Here is a 22,491-nt window from a genome sequence, read left to right as displayed (position 1 = left end):
GTTTAGTCAGTTAGTTGTGTCTGACTCTTTGCGATCCCATGGACTGTAGCCTACCAGGCTCCTCTGTCCATGGGATTTCCCAGGCAAGAATACTGGAGTGGGTTGCAGGCACATTGTAGCACTCAATAAATGTTGGTTTCACCCCTTCCCCTCTCCTTATGTGATACATATTATAAGAGTGGCTTCTCATGACTGTAAATGTGGTCTTTTTATGCACTGGCTGTGTTATTAAAAATAAAAAAAAAACGGCACAAATTGAATTCTACTAAATCAGATTGCATTTTAAATGCATGGGGGGATTTAGCTATTTAAAGGAAACCCATGGTGAATTCTTTTGTAATGCAAATAATCACCTTCTAATTTATCTGTTTAGTAAGTTGAGCTTCTCCTGTATCAGATTTTCTTAATGTGGGGCCTGTTCTTAGAGAAGTGCTTTCACAATCCTCTCTTACTGATGGGAAAAAGCCACTCAGCTTGCAAACAGAATCAGTTATTGTGTTCTATTGGCAAAGCCTTGCTCTGGTGTTTTGAGCAGAATCTCATATTCCTTTATTATTAAATAATAGAACCTCAGAACGGGAAGCTGGAAGACACCTTAGAGATTATGTGGTCCATCTCACTCATCTCACAGATGAGGAAATGGAAGCACCAGAGGTGAAGGGACATGTTGAGTGTCACCAGCCAGGGACTGCCAGACAAGGATCCAAATCTGGGACTCGCTTACCAGGGACGGCTCTGTCCAGCCCATCCTCACTCTGCCCCGACCAGAATTCCAGGGCTGTGCACACCTATGGTGGCAGAGGAGGTGACAAACAAATCTGATGCATTTTCTACAGCAGCCGAAAAAGGGCTGCAAGTGTGGGGAGAAACTGCCAAATTTGCAATTTTGTGAATTGATGACAATATTTGGTTTAACCTTTTTGTTAAAGAGCTGAATAGAATCCAGCAGAGGCAGGCTGTTTGGCCTTTTTATGAGAAAATGATTACAATCCTTGGCTATTTCTGTTCCTGTAAGGATTTCACCCTATCGTGTCTTAAAAAAGCACTAGCCAAGTGCTGGAGGGAAGACCTGGTGACAGCCCCTGATAGATCCCCGCCCCCACTCCTTCCCAACCCCCCCACCACATGGCTTGGTGGTTTTGTTCTATCATCAGGCTGTCTGGGAAACCTGATTTGAAGCCAAGGCATTTGGACAACTGCATTTGATGTTCTCAGTCCTTTGAAAGATTCAGAAATCACCCTGCCCTGGAAATGCCCCCAGGTGACTCCTCCTAATGAGTGCATTGTTTTTCTTGAAGAGCTGGTCAACAAAGCTCTGCCTGTTTCTGAAAGACTTCCATGGAGTGGCAGGGCCTTCTCCGTGTGTAGTCCCAGTCAGTCTCTGCAGCTCTTGGGGGTTTCCTCAAAGGGCAGGAACCCCCTGGAGGACTTTGGCAGTGGTGCCATTCAGGGCTTTGGGCCATCTTCAACCTTTTTGAGCCTTTTTTCCCTCTCATTTACATAAGAGCTTGTTGTATGAAAATTCAATGGATACTCTGTTAGGTGTTTGAGACTTTGATTCAGAAAAGGTAGGGCTTCCTGGGTTGTGCTAGTGGTAAAGAACCCACCTGCCAGTGCAGGAGACATAAGAGACGTGGGTTCAATCCCTGGGCTGGGAACATCCCCTGGAGGAAGAAATGTCAACCCACCCCAGTATTCTTTGCCTGCAGAATCCCATGGGCAGAGGAGCCTGGCAGGCTACAGTCTACAGGGTTGCAAAGAGTTGGACATGACTGAAGTGATTTAGCAAGCATGCACAGAGAAGGTACCTAGAAAATAAAAAGAAGCAGAATTCAGAGTCTTGGCCCTGGAGGAGCTGTCCATACTTTCAGGAAACAGCTGGAGCCACAGACTTAGATCCCAGTTAGGGGGCCTGCTCCCCAGCAGACTTGGGCCAGTGTGTTGGCTAGTGGAAGTGCTAATGATCTGCAGGGTACCCATATACCATGTACTTAGGACTGGCTGGGAGGTAATGAACAGGGCTGCATGGGCATTTAATGGTTAAGCCTCCTGGAAGTCCCTTCTGAGGGTTCAGAAGTAGTGGAAGGTGTCTGCTTCCCTCAGAGGATGTTTCCAGGAGTGTGGATCTCACGCCTCTTTGAAGTATGTCCATCAGCTCAGGCAGGTTTGTATCGAGCCCCAGAGGAAGGTCAGTTTCAGAGAAAAACTGATTTTAAATCAAGCCCAGAACCTGAAGTAGAGCTATTTGGCTCGGTAGCACAAAAAGGTCATTATTTCGTTAAAATTCATTGACTCTGACTAGGATGAGTTTAGATGAAAGCTCCCAAGAATTGCCCAAGAGCAAGATTAGGCAGTGCAAGATTATATGATGCCACCAGATTTATGTCATTTTCCACAAACTTTCAAATATATTTTCCCTTAGAATTTAAAAGGAAAACTAAGCCTTCTAGCTATCAGGAGTCTGATTCTTATGACAATGTATCAGATTTTGAAATAACTGCTGTATTTCAATATTTTATGAGTAGCTCTGATTTTACTTTTAAAGTGACGGAAATTTTCAGTTACAGACTCACCAACTGGGCAAATATGGAAACAGTTGCTCTGCTTCAGTGGAAAATGAACCGCAGACTAAATTAGCAATGATAGGTCCTGTTTACTGAGCACTTACCCTGTGCCAGCACATAACCTGTGCCATGTGGTGGGTTCTGACACCCCTTTACAGACCAGAAACTGAGCTTCGGAGAGGTTATGTGCCATTAATTCTATGTTGCAAAGGAGGAAACTTTAGCAAAAATACAAGTAAACTGCCCAATAAATAACAACCAAAATGGAACCTCTCATTTTCCATTTAAGAGCATTCATCCAGTAAACAAGGGCTTCCTGGTGGCTAAGATGGTAAAGATTCTGCCTGCAATGTGGGAGACCTGGGTTTGATCCCTAGGTTGGGAAGATCCCCTGGAGGAGGGAATGACTACGCACCCCAGTATTCTTGCCTGGAGAATTCCATGGACAGAGGAGCCTGGCTGGCAACAGTCCATAGGGTTGAAAAGAGTTGGACATGCCTGAAGGACTTACACACACATCTACTAAACAAAACTAATTCTTGTCTCTCTGTTACTCGCTTCCCAACTTTTCCTTAACTTCAAGCTCTAAAGAGACCTATGGGATGCATACCTTTAAAAGAAACTCAATTTTACAATTTCCAGGGCTGTACAGCAAGGGGAACTAGGTTAGTGCTCTGTGAGTGGCAGAGATAAGGATGACTTGTAATTAACAGATGAACTGTGGTTATGGTCATCTATAATTGAAAACCATTTATTCTCTGAAGTGTTTTAAGTACTTGGGAGGTGGCTTGGAGTAAGGAAGAAAGGCTGGTCTTTGAAGAACAGCACATTCCCTTTTCCCGTTCATCATCTCTTCTTCGAGTATCCATTCATGCTGTGCTCTGCCAGAAAGGATGCATTCAGGGTCAGCCCAGCCCTGTGGACTTGATCTCAAGCCCTGAGTTAGTGGTCAGAGTTAAGTTTTTACTGTCTTCTAATTGGTCTTCCTTGTGAAACTGTAAAACACAATACTCCTTCTCTTAATGGGTGGTTGGTGTAATTTATGGTCCATCACTTCAATGGCATCATCCAGAAAGTCAACTTGACTTTCTAAGTGTTTTCCTCTTGTGGAATGCCTGAGGTCAGGCTGTTGCCAAATCAGATTTTCTGTGGGAGAAGCAGCTGCTAGGAAAATTACATGTGATAGAACATCCGACAAGTGGTGAGAAAAAACAGAAAAGGACTAAGTATTTTGGGGCAGAATTGGGAAAATCCAGGGCTTGGCAAGTGTCAAGAGTCTGGAAATGCTTATCACGGGCAGACAAGAACTGTCTCAACAGACTGGGTCTTTGGCTGTATTTCTGAGTGTATTCCAGGTGTGTACTCTGAAATTCCAGGCAGTGGGCTCTGATGAGTCCCCTCTCTTCATCTGAAATTGAAAAAAATGCAGCTTTCTCTGAAGGGTTTTAGACATATGTTCAGTTGTCCTCTAGGGAGGCACCATCCTTTCCTTTGGGATAGTGAGGACAGGATGAAAATTTTATGAACTGGAAATTGAACAAGTGAATGGAAAATACAACCAGATGTTGGCTGACTAGGGTAGAGGAGAATTATCCACATCTCAGGTTTCAAACTTGTTTGTATAAATAGGTTAGAAATGAACATTAGATTACCCATTCTAGCAAAATACATTGGTGTGTTTACTCTGTTAATTGCATGTACATTTCAAACATCAAATTCCCTTCCATGAAGTCAGTTCCCATTTTCAGTTAAACCTCCACTAAAGTCCTCTGAAAAAATCTCATGGAATTATTTAAGAGTGAAGGTATTAGAATAAACTTCTACAGATTTGCTCATAGTTGTTTTCATTCTTGGTTATTTCTTGTCTTGGTGAAATGACTGTTTTCCCCACTGAGTCAGACAAAATTGAGAAACTCTAGTTCATCTTCAGCTCTGATTTGGTCATAGTGATTCTAGGATCAAGGAGTGTTTACTTCAAAACTGCAAGCATACCCATTGCTCCCATTCTGACAAATTAATAGGAAACAGACAAAGGTGATAAGAATATTTTTCACACATAACCCACCCTATGTGTTTAATTTTCATGTCATTTTTTATTACCAGAGAACAATAAGATAATTTACATGAAATCGCTGACATCCTATGTTTAATCTTTTCAGAAGTTCTAAAACTTACACATTTTGGGCTCCTTGGGTGGATTTTCTCTCTCTCTCTTTTTTTTTTTTTTGGTGATTGAATAAAATCACTCTTTCCCTCGGGAAATCCAAGGTACCAAAAAATGTCATTAACAGATGACTGGCTTGTTGAATACATCACAGAAAATAGCCTTTCGTTCTGATTTTGTGGACAAAATTTAAATGCTAAATTCAGACAGCTGTAAAAAGTAAAAACAGATTTGAAAGGAAATAATGCCATCAATCACAGGATTTTTACCTTCGTGGAAATTGGATTTATTGAAGTAAAATGGTAAATAAAAATACTTTCTGATTTGGAAGAGTCAACCTAGTTACTGATAACTTTTCTGTTTCTCTTGCTTCCAAAGTGTCATCCATCTCTCTGTTTAGATGCAGTGCAGCCAGGTGTTCAGAATCATAAGGGGACAGAAAGAATTAGTTTCTTACTGAATAGTGAAAATGAAACAACGAAAAAATAGGTTGGTGCAAACAGGGCTTAAGAAATAAATAATGTAGGCCCATTGAATGGAACCCTTTCTTTTCTTCCTTCTGCCCTCCAGGAATAATTCTGCTACAGGGCTGACTTCAAGGACGTGAATTGGTGACCTCATCCCAACATCAGAACCTCAGCTGTTCCTCTCATTTTTGCATCATTCCAGGCAAGTTGACTTTATGTGGAAATAAAATAGAACCTTAGGGTCTGATGGCAATTCACTGTGACATTCAAATCAAGAACACTTACTGAAACCCACAGAGCCTTTTCCCCATGGGCCCTGATGGTAGCCTCCAGAAGGTGCAGCCTCAGGTGGTCCCCCTTCTTCGGTGGCAAGAATAAACTTTGGGTATTGGATTGCAACACCGCCCGTGGAGAAAATGGTATGCGAGGGAAAGCGATCAGCCTCTTGCCCTTGTTTCTTTCTCCTGACGGCCAAGTTCTACTGGATCCTCACGATGATGCAAAGAACTCACAGCCAAGAGTATGCCCATTCCATCCGAGTGGATGGGGACATCATTTTGGGAGGTCTCTTTCCTGTCCATGCAAAGGGAGAGAGAGGGGTGCCTTGTGGGGAGCTGAAGAAAGAGAAGGGGATCCACAGATTGGAGGCCATGCTTTATGCAATTGACCAGATTAATAAGGACCCTGATCTTCTCTCCAATATCACTCTGGGTGTCCGGATCCTCGACACCTGCTCCAGGGACACCTATGCTTTGGAGCAGTCCCTAACGTTTGTGCAGGCTTTGATAGAGAAGGATGCTTCTGATGTGAAATGTGCTAATGGAGATCCTCCCATTTTCACCAAGCCTGACAAGATTTCTGGTGTTATCGGTGCTGCTGCGAGCTCCGTGTCCATCATGGTGGCTAACATTTTAAGACTTTTTAAGGTAGGTAAAGGCACTAGACAATTCTGACCATTATGAAAAGACAGTAAGTTGTCCTGATTCCAGCTGCAGGTTTAAGAATAAAGTGAACCGAGTAAAGATGCTCATAGACTCTTTCAGGGCCACAGTTTCCCCAAAGAGAGCAGTTTGTGTCTAGGTTTCTACAAGTGTTGATTTAGTTCCATGTTTTTAAAGCAATTAATTGGATTAATTGTCTTTTTTTTTTTTTTTTCTGAACAAACAGGTGATAATTCCCATGACATGTTGAGTTCTCAGCATCTTGTGATATTCTCTTTTAATTTAATTTTTTTAACACTAAAAGCATTTTGTATTGGGGTGTAGTCCATTAACAATATTATGGTAGTTTCAGGTGAACTTTGAAGGGACTCAGCCATACATACACGTGCATCCATTCTCCCCTAGGCCCCTCTCCCATCCAGGCTGGCACATAACATTGAGCAGAGTTCCATGTACTATACAATAAGATTTTGTTGGTTATCCATTTAAATATAGCAGAGTGTACATAACTGGGCTGATTTTAAAGCAATGCAAGTAGTTTATGAGAGTCTAATGAATTTTTACCTCATTTATCAGATCAAACGTTTCTATGGTATTTGAGGTATAAGATAATTTACTTGGTGAAACTTCCTTAATGTAGGATGCTCTGGTATGACAAAAGTTCCTGTATGAGGAAATTGTATTTATCACTAATGTGTAGATGGGAGTGACACTCTGGACTAGAAGATGGCCATGAAGTTGTCCGGTTTATTATAGCTGCAATAGAGCAGTGTCTCATTAATTTGGACTGCCTGATGCAGACTTAGAATAATTATATGTAATTCTTACTGCATTAAAAGCTCAGAGTTAGCAGGATAATGTGAAACTTTTTGGTTTAGGATGGTCTATTACCTACAGATTGCATCTACATATCAGATAAAATTGGCAAAAGAATATAAATATGAAACAATAGTTTAAAGGTATGAAGTCCCATAAAGTTATTGTAACTTATTTTTCATTAAAATTCTCATTTTATTTATTAACATTTGTCATGTAATCTTTGGTAACAGGCAACATTTTAAAAACTGAAAATATTTTTCACTCTGATTTTTTTACTTAGTGGGACATGACTTTTCCAACTTATTCTGAATTAATGAGTCTTCATTTAATATTATGAGAAACTGTTTCTGTGTATTAGATTTAAAAATATTAAAAGAATATAGAGAAGTTAGATAGATGACAGATATAATGATGAAAATGAACAAAGTGATGGAAAACTTAAAAAAAAATAGAAGTGTTCAAATGAAAGTCTTTCTGGTTTGGAAACTGTCTTGGGGGACCATCTAGTCTGATTCATGTCTATAACATCCCCCTAGCTTCTGTATGAATTCCCTTAGTTTAGAGGAGAGAATGGTAAGAGGCAGCTTAATGACTATTTTCAGATTGATGAAATTTTCTCAAATGAGGATGCTGCTGAGCAGAAGTGCTCTGTGTCTAAGGAGTACTGAAGAGTCACACAAAGGCATCAGGGAATACCTGAGATATTTGAGCCAGACGTTAGGAAGAGCCTCCTTGTATAGAAGGATGCCAAATTGAAATAGGTGGCCAAAGGTACTCTAGTTCTCCATCTCTGGAAACTTTCAAAGGAAACTGGATAAAGTTGTTAGCAATTTCTTTTGGGCCAACTGACCCCTTTCCTGGAGGCAAGGTAACCCCTTACCTGTGTTAGTCTGTTGGATTATTTAAGGAGAAAATGCAGGTGAAGGATTCCACCAGGACTGGACTGTCCTCTGTCTGCTTGGGCTGCCAAAGGAAACTTTGGGCCGCCTGAAGGGTAGGTTTTGTTTTAATGCGTTCTAGACCTGGCTTCTCTCTGCTTTGTTCTTCTCTCACTGACAGGCCAATTCTCTCCTCACCCTCTTGGGTGACTCTGAGGGACCTTATTCGGCCAGGTGGGAGAACTGCCATTGACTCTGGGCAGAGTCCAGTGCTGTAGGCCAATTCTGGAAACCATCAGTCAGCAGATGAAGGGCTGCCATTCCTGCCTTTTAGCCAGGAGGAGATCTTGGTCATGCCAGGTGTCATAACTAAGCCCAGTGTGCTGGTCCAGAGTGAGCATTTAATATCTGGAAGCAGATATATTTTAACCAAATAACTGCGGCTTGAAAGACTTGTCTTTTATAAGCAAGTGAGAAGATGTAAGTGATCAGCCTGTCTTCTAGCTGAACCTGGAACCACGTGACTGAATTGATAATTGCAGTTTCACTGTTGTGCCATTTTCATTTATTTTGATGATTTATATGAGGCCTCCAGCCAGCGCTCCACAATGATATTAATTATGAAATGATGATGGTCACTTTTGGAATAGAAAATGTTTCACTTTATGTGTGAAAATATATTCTGTTTAAACATGTATGCTAGGACTGACATGAAATATTAGAATAGTTATCAAAGGAATGATTGGCAAATTAATGCATTGGGGAAGGGCTTATACTTCCTTTTGAAAGATTAATACTTTGATTAACCAAATGCTGTGACTGTGAATAAAATTAAACATTTAGGACAATTTTATGGAGCTTGGGACCCTCTAGGACAGCATATGACCTATAGTATCTAAAAAACTCCTGGATATCAATACAGTGCCACTTATTCCTGGATTAATGGAGTTACAGAAGGTTGAGCATCTTGGTTTGGAAACCCACAAACGATTAACCCTGACCATCAGGGATGTAAACAAGGTCTTGATTAACGAATTTATCACTGTCCTGCTCAACAATAAGCATTAGTTGGGTTTTTTAGAATCTGTTTGAAATTATATAGAAAACATTTGGGCTGAAATCAGAAGTAATCTCCAAATGTCTCAGTTCTCTTTTTTATGGACAGTCTGGGTAAAACCATGTAGTATCTCCCTGGGCTACATTGTGAAGGAGACAAAGTCCTTTGAGCACCCCCAGCTACCTCTTCCTTCAGTCTGACCCTCCTTGGCAGTCTTTCCTGGCCTCATGTCCCTCTGTGTTCTCCTGACTGAAGCCTTGTTTCAGGAAAGGAGGTATATATGCATAGCATGCGTGCATGCCATCTGCATATAACATGTCTGTTTAAGTCAGAGGAAGATTCTGTTTTTCGTGGGATCGCTAATGGTGGTTTGATGAAATGGTGTATCTTTGTAAAGGGAATTCAGACACGGAGGGAGGTTCATTTAACCCCCCAGAGACGGCACTTTTTGGGGTGGAGAACAGAGGGCGGCAGACTCAAGAGGCATGAGTTCTATCCCTGGGTGGGGAAGATCTCCTGGAGAAGGAGATGGCTACCCACTCCAGGATTCTTGCCTGGGAAATCCCATGGACAGAAGAGCCTAGTGGGCTGCAGTCTGTGTGGTCACAGAAAGTGGGACATGACTGAGCACGCCGGCAGCCCACCGCCATGCACCTGTGCATCTCCTCTGCCCTGGAATATAGCTGTCCTGCTCCTTTCTAGAGGGAAGGAATGTTGCCCTTTGTTTCTCTTCCTGTCAAAGCTCAGGGGCAAATGAAAAAAATCAGTCCTTTAACTTAAGAGGTGAACTGGACAGGGAGTGGAGCCAGACTCTACTGGTGAGGGGGACGGGCAGAAGCTGCCCTGTGGCCCCACCCCTGGGGCACTGAATGCCACACCAAACCAGCAATTGTCTACCTGAGTCACGGGGCGTGCACTCTCTCCTCCTGCCCCAGGGAGGGGGTTCCAGTGGTCAGAACTACCTCAGAGGCTTTTCCTGTGACAGGACCCAGTGAGTGTGAGCCTGTCAACCCCCGTCTGAGAACCATTTTTACTGATTGTACTGTCTCCTGTTTCTCAGGAGCGTTGCGGGTGAAAACAAGTTTGAGAGTCACAGACAAAACCTGAATGATCTGAACTTTTTAGAAGCACTACACACAGCCTTAACACACAGACACTCACACGTCATATTTGGGTCAACAGAGGGGCAGAGCAGTCACCTAGGTGACTGTTTATGTCTAACCAAGTGCTGGGAAAGAGTGAGGGTAGGAGAAGAGGATTACAGAGGATGAGATGGTAGGATGGCAACATTGACTCAAAGTGTTGCAGAAACCAGTAATTGAGAAACCAAGCACCACTCTCGGAAAGTTGGAGACCTCTGGTTTATTAGGCCCAGAGGAGTTAACACTCCAAGCTCTGAGCCCTGAACAAAGGGGTTACAGAGTTTTTACACATGGACAGGCATGATTAAGCAAGTTTGCGGGTTTGCAGAGGCTGGGCAAGCTGAGTTACAGAGGCAGAAGGAGCAGGAGGTTATGTAAAATTTTAACTTTTCCTCTTCAAATGGACATGAACTTGGGCAGACTTCAGGAGATAGTGGAGGACAGGGAAGTCTGGCATGTTGCAGTCCATGGGGCTGCAAAGAGTTGGACACGACTGAGCAACTGAACCAAAACAACAGCAATGTTAATATTTGTAGATAATAGTAGGATCGATTAGGATAACTGCAGAGTGGCAAACTCAGAAAACTCTGAACTGCTCCAACCTGCATGAAGGCAGATCTGCCATTTCAGTGGCTCCTGCGTTGCAGAGAGACCAAAGAAAAGAGGACTCCAGCTCTCTGATAGAGATTGTGTAGTTTGAAAAGAATTAAAATGAATGAGAGGGTCTTTTGGGTATGTTGGCCAGGAAGCCCATCATTTAAATTTGTTTTATAAAGCAGTTTCGAGGAATTTGCATATGTTTTATAAAGAGCTGGGATTTTTTTCCTTTTCTAGAAATTTCCACCCCTCTCCTTTAAATTAGAGCAAATCTGTTCCTCAAAACACTAATCATGTCTTACTTTGGGCAAAGACTGAACATTCTAAGTTAAAAATAGCACATTGGCGCTTGGAGGTAATGCATGTTAATATCCACATAGATGCATCGGGGTTAAGAAAGGACAGTGTCAGATGTGATTCTCTTTTCTCCCGTTTTTCTGGTGAATTTACCTAGAGTTAATTTTCGACTATTGAAGGATGGGAGGTTAGTCTATAGTGTATGTTTTCCAAAGTAATCAAATGGGACTTTTGAATAGAAATCCACTCGTGGGCTAGATAATTTCTCCCCGTGTGGAAGTGTCTTGGCTCTAAACAGCTAAAATTGACCTTCATGTTAAGTCAGTGAAGTACAGTGAAGCATCCCATTACCCTAGTGTGCTCGCCAACCCTTCTATGTTTACAAAGATATATTTTCTTCCAAGAGACTCCACTAATTGCAGCAACCACTCCCATAAAGCCAAGCATTTTTCAAGTTATTTATTGCATACAATGGGCTTTCTTAACTCTAAACTCTGAACAGGTAAATCTGCCTATCCAGGCTTATCTAGTTAGAGGGACAGAAAAATGAGCCCAATCAATAAACTCAGCAGCAGGTAACATTTTATGTTAAATCTTATTTGATGGCAAATAGCTAATGGGAAATTGAAAGACAGACTCCTCAGTCAATCCTTTGCTCCTGTGGCAAGCTCTAGTTTAGTTTTGTGAAGAGCCTATTCACTTCAGATGAGAGATGACGGGTGTTCTCTCTTAGTGGCTCTAAGTGGGTGTGATGGGGGAAATGGGCACTACCTGTTGCCGCCGCCACAACTCGCAGCAATAGGGATACATAAATATCCAGATGTGGTCATGCCACTCTTAAAGCTCTCATGGCTGTCATTACTTCCATGAGGAAAGTCTACTTCCCCTTGGGCAAGTCTTTTCTCACTTCTCTCCACTACCTTAAGTTTCTCTGTTACATGATAAGCATAGGGCATATATATCTTGTTTGTGGTTGTATTTCCAATACCTAGTATGGACCTATCTGGAAACCCAATAAATGTTTGCTGAATTAATGAATGAACCATATCTCTCCACCCACTTCTACCTCCCTCACCCGAATTCCAGATACTAGAAATAATAGGTGTTGGGTACATAGAATAGATATGGGGCTTTTTGTGTTTTACTTTTGTACTGTTTGAGAAAAAGGAACAAAAGGAGGGAGAGGAGAAAGAAGGAGAGATGGTATATTTGGGGAATTCCTATATTTTCATGTCCCACCTCATTTTCCTACCAATGCATGTTTTCTCCAAACAGATTTTGAAAATTAAAAATTAAGTAAAAGACATGAGCACATTCTCTCTTTGAAAAGTCCAAGCAATGAATAAGTAAATAGTGTAAAATGGAAAGAGGCTATATTCAAACACACATATCTCTCAGTAAAGTTACATACACAGAATTTTATTAACGGATATGCCTTACGACATTTTTTTTTCACGTAACAATGTGACTGGGAGAGATTTCCATATTGGTTAGTATAGATTCACCTCAGTATTTCTCAACCCTGGATGCATGTTACCATCACCTGGATAGTTTTTTAAAAAGCCCAAATCCTACCCAAGACCAACAAAACTGGGGTGGAGCCCTGGCATTGGTATATTATAATTACCAGGTGAATCTGTTATTTGTCCAGGACTGAGAGCTATAAAACTTTTAACTTTAATTATATGAATAGAGCATCATTTATTCAATAAATCCTTTAAGTTATTTGACTTTGATTTCTTAAGGTCACTTAATCACTTGAAAAAAAAATGTAAAAACAATGCCAGAGGCTCACCTGAGCACTGTTAACTCTCAAGTGAATTTTGATGTCATAGCACCCCTTCTTGGACCAACAGAGCGGTTGAATTAACGAATTCCCCCAAAACACTTTGCTATAAGTTGGACTCACATGACATAGGCCCGCATCACAGGCCGTGGCTCTTTATGACATTGAGTGACTTAGAACACATATTCTACGTTAAAGCCTGAGGCTAGTTCCGACTCTCCAGTGTTAGTATTGTGGTTGTGTGCTCGGACCCTTAAAGCAGGATCGGGACTTGTTGGGTGGAGCAGATTTTAAACTTGGTGAATTTAAATTAAATGTTTCTCACTTTCCCTTTTCCTAGCCTCAAAAGGTTTAACATCCTACAGTGAATATTGAAGACATCTGAAGACCTGACAGTGATCAATGCCTGTCTTTTCAGTGTTTAATAAGGCAGGGACTTCCCTGGCAGTTCAGTGGTTAACACTCCAGGTTTCCACTTCAGGGGGCCTGGGTTTGATCCTTGGTCAGGAAACTAAGATCCCAAGTGCCAACCATGGTGCAGCCAAAAAAAAAAGATTGTTTTAACTAATGATTGTGAGTGAGGACGGGCTCCCCAGGTGGCGCTAGTGGTAAAGAACACGCTTGCCAATGCAGGAGACATAAAGAGTTGCAGATGTGATCCCTGGGTTGGGATCCCTGGAAGAGGGCATGGCAATGCACTTGTATCCTTGCTTGGAGAAACCCTTGGACAGAGGAACCTGGCTGCTTATGGTCCATAGGGTCGCAAAGAGTCAGATACGACTGAAGCAACTTAGCATGCACACATGGGTGAGTGAGGAGAGGGGCAATAGAGGAGCAGGGGAAAGAAGGATTATTATGGGAATGTATGAAATCATGTGTGCGAAACTCCTGAAAATCGTTTCAGGACAGGTTTCTTCTCAGACTCTTCAGAAGATAGCTGCTGCTGCTGCTGCTAAGTCGCTTCAGTCGTGTCTGACTCTGTGCAACCCCATAGACGGAAGCCCACCAGGCTCCCCCGTCCCTGGGATTCTCCAGGCAAGAACACTGGAGTGGGTTGCCATTTCCTTCTCCAATGCATGAAAGTGAAAAGTGAAAGTGAAGTCGCTCAGTCATGCCCGACTCTTCGCAACCCCATGGACCGCAGTCTACCAGGCTCCTCTGTCCATGGGATTTTCCAGGCAAGAGTACTGGAGTGGGGTGCCATTGCCTTCTCCGTCAGAAGATAGCTAGAAAGCTATAAAACAAGCCTATAGAATTTAAAGAATCTTTCATTCAGTTAAAAGTAAATAAGGGCTTTCCTGGTGGCTCAGTGGCAAAGAATCCACCTGTCAATGATGGAGACATGGGTTTGATCCCTGGTTGGGGAAGATGCCACATGTCACAAAGCAGCTAAGCCCCAGTGCCACAGCTAATGAGTCCAAGCTCTAGAGCCCGGGAGCCAACAACTATAGCCCACACACCTTAGAGCCTGTGCTCTGTAACAAGAGAAGCCAGCGCAGTGAGAAGCCCGCATCCTGCAAGTAGAGAAAAAGGCTGCACAGCAACGAAGACCCAGCACAGCCAAAATTAAAAATTTAAATAAATAATAACAAGGTTGTTTGGAAAGTAGTGAGTTTTTCCAGGAGAATTGTGACAGTACTATGCTTTTTTTTTTTTTGCATAAGAAGTTATCTGAAAAGCCTTTCTAAACAAGTCAGGGTATATGTGGTGGTGGTGGTTTTGTCGCTAAGTTGTATCTGACTCTTGTGACCTCATGGACTGTAGCCCACCAGGCTCCTCTGTCCTTGGGATTCTCCAGGTAAGAATACTAGAGTGGGTTGCCATTTCCTTCTCCAGGGGATCTTCCCGTCAGGAATAGAACGCGGGTTTCCTGCATTGCAAGGAGATTCTTTAATAAATAGATAAATTTCTGCAAGGAAAGTCCTATGCTCTTCTGTTAACTCTTTCACCCTAAAGATCGCAGTGGTTAGTTTTTTAAACAAATTTAGAGACTTGACTTTTTTTTATTTTTTAAAGAGTTTTAGCATACAGCCAAATTGAAGGTGGCAGTGCTTTTATTTGGTTTCAGGACAGGCTTCTTCCCAGACTCTTCAGAAGCTAGCTAGAAAGCTATAAAACAACCAAAGGTTGTACCTTCTGGGGAAACTTCACCTCTGGGTGCTGCCCCTGGCTCCTGCCCAGTAGCTCTGAAACTTTAGCCTGCATCTGAATCACCCAGAGGGCTTGTGAAAGCAGCATTGCTGAGCCCCTGGCAGAGCTTCTGAGTCAGTAAGTCAGGGTTGGGGTCTGAGATCTGGTATTTCCAGTGGTTCCCAGGTGATGCTGATGCTGCCGTTTTGCCGATCACGCTTTGAGAACCTCTGCTCCCTGCAAATCGCTTGCTGGCTGACTTAGCAAGTCAAAGTACACAAGACAAAAATGAGGTTGAACAATGTTCTGTCTGGTAGTGGCTTTTTATTCTTTTGACTCATGTCTGGTTGAATTTCTGTTCCTATTGGTCATAATCACAGCAGCTGCTGTATGGATCTATTTTTAATTGTGTGCCCTTTTGGAAGTTGTATTCCTTATTAAATAATGCATGGCTCAGGAGTCCTGATCAGCGGAATGGCCTCTTGAACACGGTTCCTAAAGCAGGGTCACTTAGATGACCACGTTTCCTCATTTTTACTACCTCGGACAGTGGAGCAGACCGATTTAAGAAGCCTAGACTGTGAGGTACACATTAACAGGGAATTGAGAACCGTAAGAGACGAATAGAGGCTATGGTTTGACTCAGCTACCAGCAATTTGTCTTCAGAAACCATGACAGCTACCTCCTGATTTCCATTATGCGATGAGATTGCAAATAACATTCCACAGCAGTCTTAATCAATAGAGGGTCACAAGAGGCCCTCCTTTCCTAACAGTAGGGAGAAAGGGCTTATTTACCCATTTAATTGATAGAAAGCGTTCTCTGGCAAAAGACAGAGACATCTCTTTCAGCTGTATTAAGGGACTCTCCCCATGTCTAAGCACTCTTAATAACATAAAAATATACATGTAATCTTCCTGTTGGGCTTCCTAGGTGGCACTAGTGGTAAAGAACCTGCCTGCCAATGCAGGAGATATAGGAGTTGAGGGTTCGATCCTTGGGTTGGGAAGATCCCCTGGAGGAGGGCATGGCAACCCACTCCAGTATTCTTGCCTGGAAAATCCCATGGACAGAGGACCCTGGAAGGCTATGGTCCATGAGGTCACAGAGAGTCAGAGACAACTGAAGTGACTTAGCACAGTGTTTATGTATTTTACACATATAATGAGTACCAGGCTGGTGGGTTGGGAAGGGATCCAGGTATAATATCAACCTGGGCATCCCCTGTGGCTCAGCTGGTAAAGAATCAGCCTGCAATGCAGGAAACCTGGGTTTGATCCCTGGGTTGGGAAGATCCCCTGGAGAAGGGAAAGGCTATCGACTCCAATATTCTGGCCTGGAGAATTCCATGGACTGTATAGTCCATGGGATTGCAAAGAGTCGGACACGACTGAGCGACTTTCACTTTTCACTAAGCTACCTTTGTCTGTTTTCAGAATGAAGCCAATTTCTGCTGCTTTATTCCCTTTGGCCCAGTAAGCTGATAGGCACGTATTTTCAATGTTGGCCATTTGTCTCCTTCCAAGGCTCTCCCAGGCTCCCTCTGTGCTTGGGTTCCTCGATGTAAGATAGCCCCAGGTCTACGGCTGAGGCTCAACTTTGGAGTCGGGTATCTGTTCTGTGTCCCCACGTGCCGCCCTGGGCTCCTTTGGGAAGTAGGGATGGTGACATATTCTTGCTCTAGCTCACCCTTGCTTCTTTTTACATGGATTGAGAGTGAATTCTAAGTTTCATTAGTGTTTGCACTATTTCTTACATTTTAAATTTAAGTATTAACATTGTGACAATTCTATGTATTAGAGTTCTCGAAGTGATTTATCATTTCGGCTCTGAGAATGTTTGCATTTATATTTAGAGAACAAAGGACATATCATTCCTATGCAGATTTGTTGCAGCGATATTTGTGTCCTATAGATATTTATCCGCAGGAGCTGTCTCTTCAGATTATGGATTATGGTAATGTACTTATCTAGTGGTGCTTGGTACTGTTTTGAGTAAAACAGATTAATGTGAACTATATGAAATAGGTCAGGTTTCATAGTCAGACTTCCTGGGTTCAGATTCTGATGTAACACTTTTTAGCTGTATTACCTTAAGCATGACTACTCATTGGAAATAACCCTGATGCTGGGAATGATTGAAGGCAAAAGGAGAAGCGGATGGCAGAGGATGAGATGGTTATTTATCATCATCTGCTCAATGGACATGAATTTGAGCAAACTCTGGGAGTTAGTGAAGGACAGAGGAGCCCTGGTGTGTTACAGTCCATGACCCCATGAGTTGCCAAGAGTTGGACAGGACTTAAACAACAACAAATCTTAAGCATGCTAGTTAATTTCTAAATCTTAGCTTTCTTTTTATTATCCATATTTATTTTATTTTTTAAAATTAAAAAAAATTTTTATTGGAGTATAGTTGATTTACAGTATTGTGTTAGTTTTAGGGGTACAGTGTGATAAGTTGCTTCAGTCATGTCTGACTCTTTGCAACCCCATGGACCTAAACCTTAGGCTCTTTGGTCCTTGGGATTCTCTAGGCAAGAATACTGAAGTGGGTTGCTATGCCCTCTTCCAGGAGAGATGTTGGCCACCCAGGGATTGAACTCATGCCTCCTGCATCTCCTGCATTGGCAGGCGGGTTCTTTACCACTAGCACTTCTTGGGAAGCCAGGTGTATAGCAAAGTGATCTAAATGTTAGCTTTCTTAGATCTAAAAAGTAGATAATAATAGTACTTCCTTTATAAGGTTTTAAGATAAATTAGGTGAAGTGCATGCAAGTCCTAAGCAGAATCCCTGATGCATAGTTATACTGACCTGTAGTGAGGAGGGAGATAATTGATGCCCACTGTTAGTTGAATATTCATCCTGAGTTAACCATCTTCTCCAGCACTCAAGCATCCCACCTGACTTGCCCTTATTTTGTGAACAATGGCAGGTTAGAATGAAAGATGGTGTCACTGACCAGGAAACAGTGCAATCAATTTTAAAGAGGCTCTGGCATGGAGCTAACTTGCCTGAAGGCCAAATATGAGACTGGGACCTCACCAACCCCTCACTCCAGCCAGCGGAGCTAAGAAAGCAGTTCAGTTCAGTCGCTCAGTCGTCTCCGACTCTTTGCGACCCCATGGACTGCAGCACGCCAGGCCTCCCTGTCCATCACCAGCTCCTGGAGTTTCCCAAGCTCATGTCCATTGAATGGGTGATGCCATCCAACCATCTCATCCTCTGTTGTCCCCTTCTCCTCCTGCCTTCAGTCTTTCCCAGCATCAGAGTCTTTTCCAGTGAGTCAACTCTTCGCATCAGGTGGCCAAAGTGTTGGAGTTTCTGCTTCAACATCAGTCCTTCCAATGAACACCCAGGACTGATCTCCTTTAGGATGGACTGGTTGGGTCTCCTTGCAGTCCAAGGGACTCTCAAGAGTCTTCTCCAACACCACAGTTCAAAAGCATCGATCCTTTGGCGCTCAGCCTTCTTTATAGTCCCACATCCATACATGACTACTGGAAAAACCATAGCTTTGATTAGATGGACCTTTATTGGCAAAGTAATATCTCTGCTTTTTAATATGCTGTCTAGGTTGGTCATAACTTTTCTTCTAAGGAGTAAGCATCTTTTAGTTTCATGGTTGCAATCACCATCTGCAGTGATTTTGGAGCCCAAGTCTACCACTGTTTCCACTGTTTCCCCATTAATAGCCATGGAGTGATGGGACCAGATGCTGTGATCTTAGTTTTCTGAATGTTGAGTGTTAAGCCAACTTTTTCACTCTCCTATTTCACTTTCATCAAGAAGCTCTTTAGTTCCTCTTCACTTTCTGCCATAAGGGTGGTGTCATCTGCATATCTGAGGTTATTGTTATTTCTCCCAGCAATCTTGATTCCAGCTTGTGCTTCCTCCAGCCCAACGTTTCTCATGATGTACTCTGCATATAAGTTAAATAAGCAGGGTGACAAAATACAGTCTTGACGTAGTCCTTTTCCTATTTGGAATCAGTTTGTTGTTCCATGTCCAGTTCTAACTGTTGCTTCCTGACCTGCATACAGATTTCTCAGAATGCAGGTCAGGTGGTCTGGTATTCCCATCTCTTTCAGAATTTTCCACAGTTTATTGTGATCCACACAGTCAAAGGCTTTGGCATAGTCAATAAAGCAGAAATAGATCTTATTTCTGGAACTCTCTTGCCTTTTCCATGATCCAGTGAATGTTGGCAATTTGATCTCTGGTTCCTCTGCCTTTTCTAAAACCAGCGTGAACATCTGGAAGTTCATGGTTCACGTACTGTTGAAGCCTGACTTGGAGAATTTTGAACATTAATTTGCTGGCGTGTGATGTGAGTGCAATTGTGCAGTAGTTTGAGCATTCTTTGGCATTGCCTTTCTTCTGGATTGAAAGGAAAACTGACCTTTTCTAGTCCTGTGGCCACGGCGGAGTTTTCCAAATTTGCTGGCATATTGGTGCATCACTTTCACAGCATCGTCTTTCAGGATTTGAAATAGCTCAACTGGAATTCCATCACCTCCACTAGCTTTGGTCGTAGTGATGCTTCCTAAGGCCCACTTGACTTCACATTCCAGGATGTCTGGCTCTAGGTGAGTGATCACACCATCGTGATTATGTAGGTCATGAAGATCGTTTTTGTACAGTTCTTCTGTGTATTCTTGCCACCTCTTCTTAATATCTTCTGCTTCTGTTAGGTCCCTACCATTTCTGTCCTTTATTGAGCCCATCTTTGCATGAAATGTTCCCTTGGTATCTCTAATTTTCTTGAAGAGATCTCTAGTCTTTCTCATTCTATTGTTTTTCTCTATTTCTTTGCACCCATCACTGAGGAAGGCTTTATTATGTCTCCTTGCTATTCTTTGGAACTGTGCATTCAAATGGATATATCTTTCCTTTTCTTCTTTGCTTTTCACTTCTCTTCTTTTCACAGCTATTTGTAAGGCCTCCTCAGACAGCCATTTTGCTTTTTTGCATTTCTTTTTCTTGGGGATGGTCTTGATCCCTGTCTCCTATACAATGTCATGAACCTCTGTCCATAGTTCATCAGGCACTCTGTCTATCAGATCTAGTCCCTTAAATTTATTTCTCACTTCCACTGTGTAATTGTAAGGGATTTGATTTAGATCATACCTGAACGGTCTTTTGGTTTTCCCTACTTTCTTCAATTTAAGTCTGAGTTTGGTGATGAGGAGTTCTATTTACAAATCCATGTCTTAGGTGGTTAGAGTCAGTTTTATTGAATTAACAAACAACTCAGGACTCAGGGAAAGAGTAGATGATTCAAAGATAAACTGTGATGAATTTTAAGGTTATTCCAGCACCCAAACAAGTACCACTAGGGTTCAGTTTTGAAAAAATAACATATTCTGGCTCCACTGGACTCTTTCCCAGTAGACCTGGTTTGATGATATAAAAGGTGGAGCTGTGGTTGAGGACGAGCAGTTGACTAACCCCAAGGCTGGAGGTAGTCTTTAAGGCTTTCTTTTGGGTTGGAATTCCCTTTCTTTGCCATGTGTGGTACAATGATCTAGTATAGTTGGAATCACAGGCCCACTTTGGAGCAAAAGCAGTATCCCTTTATTGAGGGAATACTCTCATGGACTATATAACACTTATACCTGTCACTCTCTGATACAAATTTCAGAAATTTAAGCATGGAAAGGTTCAGAAGTACTTTCTCTAGAAGTCACTTCACTTTGGAACAGAAAAGATAACGGAACTAAATATTTAAAACTTTGACTCCCTCGCTGACCTCTTTTGTTCCACCTGTTTAAAATGTGAATCATTCATATTAATTGTGGCCTGGTAAATGTTCCTGTTAATCAAACATGGATAGTTGACTTAAATGTGAAAAGACTTCACGGGGAAAGAGAAGTGATATTGTTTGTAGTGCAGAATTGCACCGTCTTTGTAGAAAGGACAGAATCCTACCTGAGTGTTACTTGCTGAATGGTCTTGGTGGTCTTTAAACTCAGCAAGTGAGAAAGCTCTTGTTTTCCACTGAGAAGCAGAACATGAAGAAATGCCAGCATATCATCCACTTACTTGCATTCTTTAACAGGTGAAATAGGTACTGGCCAGTCAGTCCCCAGCAGGTGTTTGGACTTATTCAGCAACTTGGAAGTGTATGCATAGTGCTTGACACTCCTGGGGATAATTATGAGAGAAGTGGAAGATTCTAAGTTTTCACATTGCTTAGAATTTAGTTGGGGAGAAATTATTAACATGTATACAATAATAATTCTTCTCTGGTAGCTCAGATGGTAAAGAACCTGCCTGCAATGCAGGAGACCCAGGTTCCATCCCTGGATCAGGAAGATCCTCTGGAGGAGGAAATGGCAACCCACTCCAGTATTCCTGCCTGGAGAATTCCGTGAAAAGAGGAGCCTGAAGAGCTATAGTCCATGGGGTTACAAAAGACTCGGACATGACTTAACAACTAAACAAAAATACAATAACAACAAATGGTATAAAACAATGTGATAAGGCTGTGACGTGGTGCTAGGGTGTAGAGGAGAGGCTGACCTCACCTGAGAACGTTGCAGCTCTCAGCCAGCAACTCGTGGCCGTGTGGGGCAGGGCCGGGCCAAGGGGGAAGGGTCGGGATGTAGAAACCTGAGGCCAAGCGAGGAGAAGAGCTCTTCCAAGTGTAGGGACTCTCAGAGTCCAACCTTTGATCTGATGCCTTCAGCTCCGTGAAGATGGAAGCACGTGGAGGGCTTGTTTCTTGTGCTTCACTTCTGCTCGTTTTGTCTCTGCAATGACAGAACTTCAAAGGATCCCTTTAAGTGTCTCCTAGAAGGACTGACGGGAGAAGGCAATGGCAGCCCACTCCAGTAATCTTGCCTGGAAAATCCCAGGGACGGGGGAGCCTGGTGAGCTGCCGTCTATGGGGTCGCACAGAGTCGGACACGACTGAAGCGACTTAGCAGCAGCAGCAGGACTGAGGAATGCAGGAGATGCAGGTTTGATCTCTGGGTTGGGAAGATCCCCTGGAGAAGGAAACAACCCACTCCAGTATTCTTGCCTGGAAAATCCCATGCACAGAGAAGTCTGGCAGGTTACAGCCATGGGGTTGCAAAGAGTCTGACACGACGGAGTGACTAAGCACACAGCACAGGAGGACAGAGGAGGGTTGGAGGTCTAGGCCCCCGGCTCCCACTGAACGTGGACGTTGGGACTTCAGTTACAATTCAAGCAAGTGAGTACCAGGCATCCAGAGGGCAGAACTCTAAGCCCTCTAGATTGGGGTAGGAGTGGATACAGGAGGTGAATTGTGCGATTCAAGCAAGGGCCCAGTGGACCCAGGATAAGCCCAATTCCCACCTCCCATTTTTGCACTTTGGAAATCGGTGTAGCTTAAGATCAAAAACATTTTTTTTTGTCATTTGACACATGCATATCTTGATTATTTCTAGTGTTCTCATTAAGTGTAGATATGCAATTAGTTGCTGAGAGAAAAATTAAATGCATTATCAGTGAATCAATTTTTTTGCCTCAGTCCACTCAGGAAGGTCACCATCCTTGAGGCACACAGCTTCTCTTTGTTGTCTTTCTGATTCTCAAGTTACCTGGGAGTAATAGTATCTGCACTTTCTCTGTTTCATCAAGTGGTCATAGATCTCAGTAAGGTAAAAAAAAAAAAAAA

At 42.6% G+C, this 22,491-nt stretch overlaps 1 protein-coding gene across 1 annotated transcript in view; it reads left to right on the top strand.

Annotated features, from left to right (window-relative positions):
- The window catches only part of GRM8 (glutamate metabotropic receptor 8), a 923,112-nt gene that overhangs the window by 4,915 nt on the left and 895,706 nt on the right, over nt 1–22,491 (top strand). The window contains exon 2 of the mRNA XM_055421210.2: nt 5,299–6,121. Coding sequence (XP_055277185.1) covers nt 5,612–6,121 — 510 coding nt within the window. The 5' untranslated portion in view covers nt 5,299–5,611. The remainder of the gene's footprint in view (nt 1–5,298; nt 6,122–22,491) is intronic.

The sequence above is a fragment of the Moschus berezovskii genome, chromosome 3, assembly GCF_049115385.1.
Source record: "Moschus berezovskii isolate FMDL1 chromosome 3, NW_MosBer_1.0, whole genome shotgun sequence".
Lineage (NCBI taxonomy): Eukaryota > Metazoa > Chordata > Mammalia > Artiodactyla > Moschidae > Moschus > Moschus berezovskii.
Note: the sequence above shows the minus strand (reverse complement) of the source record. Positions and strands in the feature narration are given on the sequence as shown.